Source organism: Arachis hypogaea, chromosome 16 (assembly GCF_003086295.3).
Source record: "Arachis hypogaea cultivar Tifrunner chromosome 16, arahy.Tifrunner.gnm2.J5K5, whole genome shotgun sequence".
Classification (NCBI taxonomy): Eukaryota; Viridiplantae; Streptophyta; class Magnoliopsida; order Fabales; family Fabaceae; genus Arachis; species Arachis hypogaea.
In genome coordinates, this window is record NC_092051.1 from 141,906,573 (window position 1) to 141,917,648 (window position 11,076).

At 27.6% G+C, this 11,076-nt stretch overlaps 1 protein-coding gene across 1 annotated transcript; it reads left to right on the plus strand.

The window, feature by feature from the left end:
- Window positions 1-1,957: 1,957 nt before the first annotated feature.
- Window positions 1,958-2,669, plus strand: LOC112755418 (lachrymatory-factor synthase). Its single transcript, XM_025803497.3, has one exon. It carries the CDS (start codon window positions 2,097-2,099, stop codon window positions 2,601-2,603), a length of 507 nt encoding a protein of 168 aa, XP_025659282.1. The 5' UTR covers window positions 1,958-2,096; the 3' UTR covers window positions 2,604-2,669.
- The last annotated feature ends 8,407 nt before the right edge of the window (window positions 2,670-11,076 follow it).

An 11,076-nucleotide genomic window follows, 5' to 3' on the forward strand; every position in this document is an offset into this window, starting at 1 on the left:
GGGAGTAAAATTAGTCCATGAAAGATAAGACATCTTTTAAATTCGTTCCTAAAAGATTTTTTCAATCTAATTAGTCCTTCAAAGATTACGAATTAATTATATCTATTCTTTAGTTACTCAATTCACAATTTTTCTTAACGATTGATGATATAAAATGTTAACTAATAGCATACATGACACATCTCATTTGTTTTCTGGTTGTGAGTTTATTTGGCAGGTATGGTGAGTTTGGGAGGCTGTAGTCTATTTCGGGTTCACTGAAAAAACATTTTGAGAGTTGGACATGAGTCGTTAACAGAAAAGAAGAGCGTAACAAGTGACTCATATGTTTCTTTGCAGTTATTTGGAATGTGTGGCTAGAGAGGAACGGACGGATCTTTAATAACAAGGAAGTCGAAGTGGAAGAGGTGTTTCACAAATCTTTGACCAGAGAATGATGTAGTTTGGATCCTTTTGTTGTTGATGGCAATGCCAGAGATAACACTAGAGATTGTTTTCAGGTTTTATTTTGTTGGATATTGACGTTTGAGACTTTGTCGCTCCACTTTATTGTGTTGAGCTCACTTGTTAAAAAAAAAAAAAAGCATACATGACACATACTATGTTCAATTGAACGTTAAGTAAATATGTTTAAAAAAATCTATCAATTTAGTTACTAGGTCATGCTGGGAATAGGATATTTGTACTCGAAAAAAATAACTAAATTAATAAATTTTTATAAATATATTTAGTCAATATTTAATTAGGCATATTAAGTATTATATATATTATTAACTAACGTTTTACAATATCAATCTTTAAAAAAAATTATTAATAGAGTGACTGAATGACAAATATAATTAATTTGTAATCGTTGAAAGGCTAATTTTTTAAAAAATATTTGAAAAATAAATTTAAAATTTTTTTTATTTTTTAAAAATTAATTTTTAACCCATTTTTGACCGTGAATCAAGCACTAGAATGCATGGGAGCCAGAGAGTGGCAGGTTTATGGTGAAATTACAATAAAAAGATACCAAATAGTATTATTCTAAACGGTTCAATTTTAAAATGTTTTAACTTGCATTTTAATTGCAGCTTGATAAAAATTTAAAAAAAAATATATCCACGGACTGTCAAAAAATATTAAAGTTGGTTCAAAGACAAGTCTCCAAATACTATTTTAGGAATGAATATGAATAATTATTATTCATATAATATTTTAATAATTACGAAGCCATTTTATGAAAAATAATATGATTTTTTTAGTAAAATAAAATAAAAAATTATTATTTTCAATCTTTAAACTTTAATTTTTTAAGTATGATTTTTTTTTGGCATTTGGATAAGTTTGTCGTAACTCGGCGAATTTTATAAAAATTAGCAAGTTGGCCACACCCCAGCAAACTCTATACAAATTATAGAATTTGTCTTATCTCGATAAACTCCACTCAAATTTTTTAAAACTCACATTTTTAATCCATATTATCGTATCTAAAATAGTATATAAATCTCTAAACAGAATATAAGAGTACACAAAAATACACAGACAAGAAAACATGACTTCTTCTAAATTAAAAAAAGCAAGCTATATTTAATAATGACAACTATTATCATCGTCTCCAAAAATATACCGGTACACTAGAATAAGCCATATTTAACAAGAATTTTTTTAATTATAAGTTAAAAAAATAACTATTTCCCAACAATAAAAGACGACTTATTTCTTTATACTCTTGTGTACTGTTATGTAACTTTTCAAATTCAATCTAATATATTTGAGTGGAGTTCGCCCGGGTAAGACGAACTCTATCATTTTTATAGAGTTCGCCACGGTGCGACAAATTTACTAATTTTTATAGAGTTTGTCGGAATGCGACAAATTTGTCTAAATGCCAAAAAAAATAGTATTTAAAAAATTAAAATTTAAAAATAGTTGTGTTTAAAAAAATAATAGTTTTTTTTATTTCATTATAGTAAAAAAAACCAAAATGATATCTTTTGAGGATCAAAGTAAAGGGATAAGACTTTTCTTCAAAGCGGTTCGTTTGAATTATTAACTCAAATAATTATTATATATCCTTTGAACGTGATTCCTTTTCATTTTGAGAGAAATCAATGGAGGTAGAGAGTGCTGTAAAATGGAAAGGGGAAACCTCAACGAAACTAGAAAAAGCAAAAGCAGAACAAGCGTGGGCACTAGTGAAGGACTTCTTCAACCTGCACAAATGGTACCCCACACTTCCCACGTGCTATGGTGTCCACGGAACCAACGGTGAGCCCGGCTGCATACGATACTGCGCCGGCTCCGGCATCCCATCATCAGACGGTTCTGGATCTGAGAGCGTGAGCTGGTCAAAGGAGAGGCTGGTGGCCGTCGATGATGCCGACCGGAGTATCAAGTACGAGATAGTGGAAAGCAACATCGGATTCAAGTCGTACGAGGCCACCATGAGGGTCGTTGAAGAAAGTGACGGTGGCTGTGTCATTCAATGGTGTTTTAGCGTCGAACCTGTTCAAGGTTGGGTGTTTCAGGATCTGCTCATGAAGTACCGTGACGGCCTCAAGCTTATGGCTGCAAAAATCGACGATGAGATTGCTAGCCAGGTCATCCGTCAATCGTAGATTTTTTTTGTTCTTAAGTCTTAAAGTGTTCTTTTTTTAATTTAAATAAAAATTATTTAATTTTAATATAGCCCCCTACCGTAAAGTTAATATTAAATTATGAATGAAATTTAGTTCTTAGATATACAAAACTTATATAATTGAACTCTTCAATTGTTAAGGAGAGTACTCCACAATAGAGGTGACGATAATCCCCTCCTTGTTGCCACCGCCAAACTTTTTCGTGAAGTGTGAGTTCCGATGATGTCATGTGCTTTAAAGTGTTCTTCATATGTTTCTCAAATTTATATATTTTTTAAGACATTTGAGTTTGATAAAACAGTGTTGATTATTTAACATTGATTTTAAGATAAGATTACATTAAAATTAAATAAAAAAATTTTAAATTTAAATGAAATACTTTAAATTTTAAGGAATAAAATAGAATTAGACTCAAACATAAGAGATTAATTTAATATTTTATTCTTTATGATATTAGTCGAAATTTGATATAATATTTTATTTTTATATTATTAAAATTTAGATTTATAATTGATCCAAAGTTGGTTAATTATTAATTAAAAATGATAAATTTTAAAATAAATGTCTTTTTCGTTCTATGTTTAAAAGATAAAGTATCTTTTACATTTTAAAATTCTAATCATTTAAACAAAGAAAAGTATGGAGAGCCAATGTAGTGTGTGTTTGGATTACAGTTTACAAACGAAAGTTTGAATAAAATTGATTTTATACACTTGATTTTGATGAAAAGTAAGTTTGTGTTAAGGTAATTTATGTTTGGCAATCTTTATATCAGATGGATTATAGTAAAATAAATGTTGTTTGGATTACACTACTCAAAATCACTTTTAGATAAAAAATTATTAAATAGACATCAACTTAAATAATTTTTGTATATTATCTTATCATTTTAATTTAGATATTTGCATAGATCTTATTAATTAATTCTATAATAAAATTAATATTTATACACTAAAATAAAATAATATATAAAAATTGGCAATATATATTTTTAATTAAAACTAACAAAACATAAATTTTAGAGAGTACTAAGAATAATAAAAATAAATAAATATTTACCTTGGTAGTAATTGAAATAAATTAAAAAAAATTTTATGATATTTTTTATATAGTATATTTTTAGTACTCTTAGTACTCTTTTTTAATATGCTATAATTATTTTATTATTATTATTATTATTATTATTATTATTATTATTATTATTATTTACAATTAATTTTTTGTTTAATTTATTTTACCTAATAGGATCAATAAATCATATTATAAAAAGATAATAAAAATAATACAAAAAAATTACAATTATAAAAAGTGTATTATATCAAATAAATAATTAATAAAAATTAATAATAATAAATAATAGAAAAAGAGAGTTCATATAAACAAAAATAATAAGAATTCTATAAATAATACAATAACATGCATAAAGGATAAAGTTGGTAAAAGATAAATAAAGATTGTGTATTGATGGCTAAAAGTCGTTGGTGAAATGCAAAAACTCAAAATTGTTGCTTCTTTTTGAACGCAAAATCACTTCTGCGTTTATGAATAAAAAATTTGCCAAACCAAAAATGGAAACTTTCGAGAAGGTTAAACGTGCTTCTTCTCTTTCAACGCGTTTGCCAAACACTATACAATGTGTACAATAGAGATATTTTTATAATTAAAATCAAATGATAATTAAAATAATTAATTATTATTTATTTCAAATTTCAAATTCAACCTAAGGATTCCATACCGTCAACAATGCAAAATTGAGAACTGCCAACCCTCTCCCCCATTTAAGAGAATTGCTTCTCGAAAATTCTCATATTCTCTCAACGGTGCCACCCCACAACCCGCGCATAGTCTTGGGAGACGTTGCCGTGCACACCGCAAAGGACCGTGCAATACCGTCGCAAGGGTTGCTTCGTTCGTGCAGCCGTGGACGTCCCAGTCAGAGAAAATTCTCCCCAACCGGCGACGGTTCACCCTCCGACGTCGTCATTCATCACCCATTGCGGCGCAAACACGTAAATAGAGTGCAATTCGGTGGAACCGCGATGTCATCTTCCATCTTCAGTCACTGACGACAATTCGATGCATGCAACCGACAGCCATCTCAACCCTTGCGACCTGTTGGGTGAGCTAGCGAATAAGGTTAGCAATCTATGTTCATGCATCGTCATCGGATGGTTATTCTATTATTAATTAGATGTTTATTCTTAGTACAAGTGGAACGCTCTATTTTATATGAACCGGTTAACTAGAGTCAAGATAATATTTGGTGATGCATTCAAGATAATAATGAACCATGTCATATATATTAGAGGTTGCTTGAAACTCTTTAGAGTTTATAATCTCGTACATAATATGTATGTATGTATTTAGTTCAATTTTCCTTTATCTTGCATGTATAAGCACAAGATTTGGCTTCATTGAACATCTTGTTCTTCAATGAGTAATCACCTTTTCTCCTATTGATGAATACCGCAATTCTCCTGTAAACTTGTTAGCATCTTGTTCTTCAATGAGTAATCACCTTTTCTCTTATTGATGAATACCGCAATTCTCCTGTAAACTTGTTAGTATATTCTATTAAATAACAACATTGGTTATTATTATTATTATTATTATTATTATTATTATTATTATTATTATTATTATTAAATTGACAAAGATATAGTAATTTCAGCATGTGATTTTTATGCATGTGCTTTCATGTCAATATTTATGATGATTGGCTTGATTTGTGTGTGTTGAATTAATTTGGCTGCTTAGTGAAGGTTTCTGTAATTGCTATTTAGTTCATCGTTTGGTATATAATTAGTCATTTTGTTTTGGATTTGTGTGTTTATTTGCAAATGAATGCCATGCAAGTTTTTTATTTTATTCAGGTTGGAAGTGATGAGATGGATCTTGGTCATCAGGTTTGGAATTTAGTTTAATTTTATTTTGCCATGAACCGCATGTTTCAATTGAGGTTTAATTTTGTTTTCAACTGATAATAGATGGTTATTTTTTTCGCCTGGTAAGTATGTCATAATTGAAAGACATTCTACCAACACATTCAGCCAGGTTCATAAATGAATGAGCAACTACATGTTAGTCCTCGTCAAGTCTCATAAACAAAAGCTCAAGACTCCAACTGGTAAATCAGCTCAACTTGCATTTTACATTGAAAAAAAAATCCATGTACATAAACACAATAAACTAGCTGGTCAGTTTAATATGGATTCGGATGTTTACTTTCTTAGACAACATAGATGGTTATTTTTATCGCCTGGTGAGTATGTCATGATTGAAAGATATTCTATCAACAAATTCAGCCAAATTCATAAAATGAATGAGCAAACACATGTTAGTTCTAATCAAGTCTCATAAACAAAAGCTCAAACTCCAACGGGTGAATTAGCTCAACAAGCATTTTGCATTAGAAAAAAAAATCCCCTGTACATAGACACAATAAATTGGATGGTCAGTTTAATATGGATTCGGATGGTTACTTTTACAAGCAAAATAGATGGTTATTTTTGCCGCCTAGTAAATATATCATGATTGAAAGATATTCTACCAATACATTCAGACAAGTTCAAAAAATGAATGAGCAATCACATGTTAGTCCTCATCAAGTCTCATGAACAAAATCTCAATACTCCAATTGATGAATTAGCTCAACAAGCATTTTGCATTGGAAAAAAAATTTTCTGTATTTAGATATAATAAACTGGATCGTCAGTTTCATATGGAATTGGATGGTTATTTTCTTAGACAAAATAGATGGTTATTTTTTATGTCTAGTAAGTATGTCATGATTGAAAGATATTCTAACAGCACATTCATCCATGTACATAAAATAAATGAGCAGCCACATGTTAGTCCTCATCAAGTCTCATAAACAAAACGTCAAGACTCCAATTGGTGAATTAGTTCAACAAGCAATTTGCATTGGAAAAATAAAATCCCTATATATAGACATAATATATTGGATGGTTATTTAAATAAGGAATCGGATGGTTATTTTCTTAGACAAAATGGATGGTTATTTTCTATACTTGATAAGCAAGTCATGTGTTGGGAATAAGTAGTATGACTACAATCCAATCAATCACGTGTCAAATAATTTGTTATTGTTATTATATTAAAATGTTAATATAATAAGGTCCTTGATTAAATTTAGAGATTTATCATTGTGATAGTGATCATAATATTGAGAGATAAATCTTTTATAATTTAATCTAAATTGTTCTTGGTCATAGGATTATTAAAAAGGACATTAATAATCCGGAAAGATCAATATATATATATAATGGTCTTCATTGGAAGAATATATATATATATATATATATATATATATATATATATATATATATATGGTGCATATAGAGATATGACCATTGAACTGACTCACTCTGATAATTCCTAATGGTTATAATTACTGTATATTTGTCAATAGGATATTCTCAATATGAACATAGTAATAGAGTTTTCTTTGACCTGCGACTATCATAGTAATTAACAATGTATTTATTATACTTTGATTCCGGACACCTAATACCCTAGAGTACTAGTAGAATGGATATTGGGTATGATTTAAATACTTGTAGAATTAATGATTAGTCAATAAAGAATCCGTCAACTCTCGATAAAGAGTTTGAGCTCTGATTATAATGACTGATATGAATAAAACCTTGGCCAAGGGGATTGAATGAATGAAGAAATGAGTTTCTTAGGTCATTCACAGTTCATTATAATAATGGTAACAAGCTAAGTTAGAGTTTGACAATTGAACCAAGGGTAAACCAAGAGCTGGAAAGATTGAAGGAATTATACTTTGTTCTTCTAAGGTTCTTAGTAAAAATATATTACTTCATACTATCGGGTTGTTGAGGAGTGTTGCTAGACGACAACCTTAATTAGTAAATTTAGTATGACTAATTTACTACCCGCTTAGTATTGAACCTATGGGGTCACCCACTAACGAGTGTTCTAATCTTTGCTATAAAATTATTTAATTATTATTTTGATTTGATCAAATAAATAATTATATTAATTCAAATAGAATATTATTATATTCTTTGCTAGCACCAAGAATATAATAATAATATGATAATTGAGAATATTAAATGAGATTTGAGAATAATTAGTTATTCTATTTCCGAATTTGAATTATAAATTTGGATGAGATCCAAATTGATTATATTTTAAATTGTTATGATATGATTCATAAAATTTGAAGGATTCGGATTTGAAATTTCAAGATATGATTTAAATTTGAATTGAGAATCAAATTTAAAATCAATAACAAATCTCATAATATATATATATATATATATATATATATATATATATATATATATATATATGTACGTCAAGAGTACAGAAAAGCAGACGAGAATAACAAGAGTTTTATTCTGTTACCTCTACACACATAAACGTTTGTGAGCCTGATTCTTGGAGAAGAATTTTATGGCGTGCAAAGAGTTGCAAGAGGTTTCTCAATTTAGATCAGATGTCCATTGGTCAAGGAGTTGACAGTAAAGGTTGGTCTCGGTGTGGATACGCATAGCGCCTTCGTACCATCGAAGGAGAAAGTGATTTTTACTAAAACGTCTAAAGATATTTAGATCTGATCTATTATATATGTATTATTTCTAGAATAAAATTTAAGCATAAAATAGATCTTTAGGATTACCTTCTTTTCTTCCGCTGTGTGTTATGAACACATGGTAATCCTTTCGTGGTATCAGAGCTTTGGCTTTTTGTGTTTAAATTTTATTCCTATTTTCTTAAAGTTTATGAATTAATAGGATTAATTCAAATTGTTTTTAAGCATGTGATATATTTTATTTCCATTGACATGGTTTTCTAATAAATTAATAGTTAATTTATTTTAATTATTTAATTGTGATTAAATTATCATTCTTTTAATATAAAAGTTATATTTATAATCAAATATTTTGTTTGATTTTATTTATATATTAAATTTTATTGTGATTTTGATCACAATAAAAGGAATAAGATACAAAATATCTTTTGTTTGTTTCTTATATATATAAGTATATATATATAAATGTCAAATTTGATTTGATAATTTTTTTTAAGGCTAAACGTTAGTACTTGAAAATCAAATTTTGATTTGATTGATGTATTTTGAACACTATAATTTTAGAAATTAATTTTTCTAGTGTTCTTGATTATAAAGAGCGGCCTGACAACCAGGAGTTTTATTTTCAAGATAATAATCAGTATATACATTTGATGTATTAAGAATTTAATTTTATTTTTTGCCTAGACAATCTAGGAGTATAAAATTTTATCTATGAGTACTGATAAAAAAATTCTCTAACAATGGAGATGAATCCTAAAAGGTAGGAGATTGCCAAAAATAAATTTATCTCTTGTTTACAAGGAGCAACCTGACAACCAGGACACTTATACTCAAAGATAGAATTTATTTATGCATATGATAATGTATAAGGAGAATAAATTTTATCCTTAAACCTAGACAACCTAGGGGTATAAAATATAATTCAGTTAAATAATTGTCTATCATATTTATTTGGAATAGGTATGAGTAACAACTTAACAACCAAGGTACTCATTCACGATTCTAAATAATTTTGTCAGAAATATAGATTTCTTATTTACTTTCATATTTTAAATTTTTAAATATGTCCACCTTTTGTGTGGCATACTTGAAAGTAATATATTAAATACAATTTGAGAATTGTATTTTCAAAGGGTTATCATTGAGATGATAATATTCTCCAATAAAATTGACTTTGGAATGGTCAGAACTTTTGATGTATTTATAATATTATTTTATATGGGTTATTTTGACAACCATAAGTTCTAATTTCAAAGGCATCTCTCCACTATTTATTACTGAACATCTTGAGAAGATGTGGTGTCCAAAGTAAGATAATATGACTATCAAAAATTTTATTTAAACTAGTAGGAGTATTGGGCAATATATTTTGAATTAAACAACTTTAGAAGTTAGAATGCCATTAGGCAAATAGCTTTAGCGAGAATTGTTCTTGCAAACATTTTTTGGAGATTTATTTTGTTATAAATAATTTATAATTGGCCCTAATATGATTAAGGTTTGTGGTTTTTTTGGAAAAACTCAATAGGAGTATTGAAGATGAGAATCAAAATTGCTCTTAAGGGTTGGTTTAACTAATAATAAAGATATTGAATATTTTTATTATAAAAGCTTAAAGTAAAATCTCTAAACATCTAATTGATTTTCTATTGAATAGAGAATGAGATTCTCTCAACGCACAAATACTAGTACTCTATGTACTCCATCAGTGACGGACCCAAAAAAATTTAGTTGTGGAGACAAAAATATAATAAAATTTAGGTATAGATATATTTTTTTTGTTCCTACGATACCCAACAAATTAAGGATTAATTATCAAAAATTTGAATTTCATTTAAAAGGGCCAATGAGTTATTATATATACGAGACGAAATTCGAACTCACAACACTTGCTTAAGTAGACGACTAAGCTAATATAACTTAATTTAATTATCAGCTAATTAACTAATATAATAAAATTAATTATCACTTTTTTTGAGTTTATTTATTTATTTAATTTTTTATTTTATGCTAAATCAAATTTAACAATATAATTATTATTAAATGTTAAGTTTAACAAAATATTTTTTTAACATAAAACATAAAAAATTATTTATATTTTATTTTAAAACAAATATAATATAATGATATATATATATATATATATATATATATATATATATATATATTATATTTCTTTTAAACCTTGTGAGGCAAATGCCCCCTCTTCCATCAATGTAGGTCCGTCCCTGTACTCCATTATGTTTAAATAAACATGGAATTTGATTTAGCTGAGGATCACTGTTTGTTAAATATTTAGACTACGTTTTAAAAATGTTGCTAAATTAACAAATTTCTTACTAAATCAATTTTTTATCCATATGAGATGTGAAAAGGGACATAAACCAAATCTCAATAGTATTAGAGTTTGGAGATGTCTTATATGTGTTAAGAGATTGCACAACAATAAAATTGATATTAGGTCCAATAAATGAGATTTATTGGTTACCCTAAAAAAATAATGAAATTATTTTTATCATTCTTCTTATGACAAAGTGTATGTGATAAAAGGTTAAACTCTTTTTTAGAAAAGGGAATCCATCTTAAAGAAAGAGTGAGAGTACAATTACTTTTATTAGAATTGTATACCACTCAATAGAGGATACACTTTCTCCTGAAAGTATCAAATATTTGATCGTCAAACTAACTTTTCGAAAAAAATAGCCTATTTGTATAATGATACAATTCTATAAAGATAGATCTAATGGTTACTTAGATTTTTTTATAATCATGTTCAATAAGGATTGTCCTTAAAATAAAATTATGCACTATTGTAGTGAGAGATTTCATATTTTGAGAAAACGTGATATTTATTATGTACTAGGT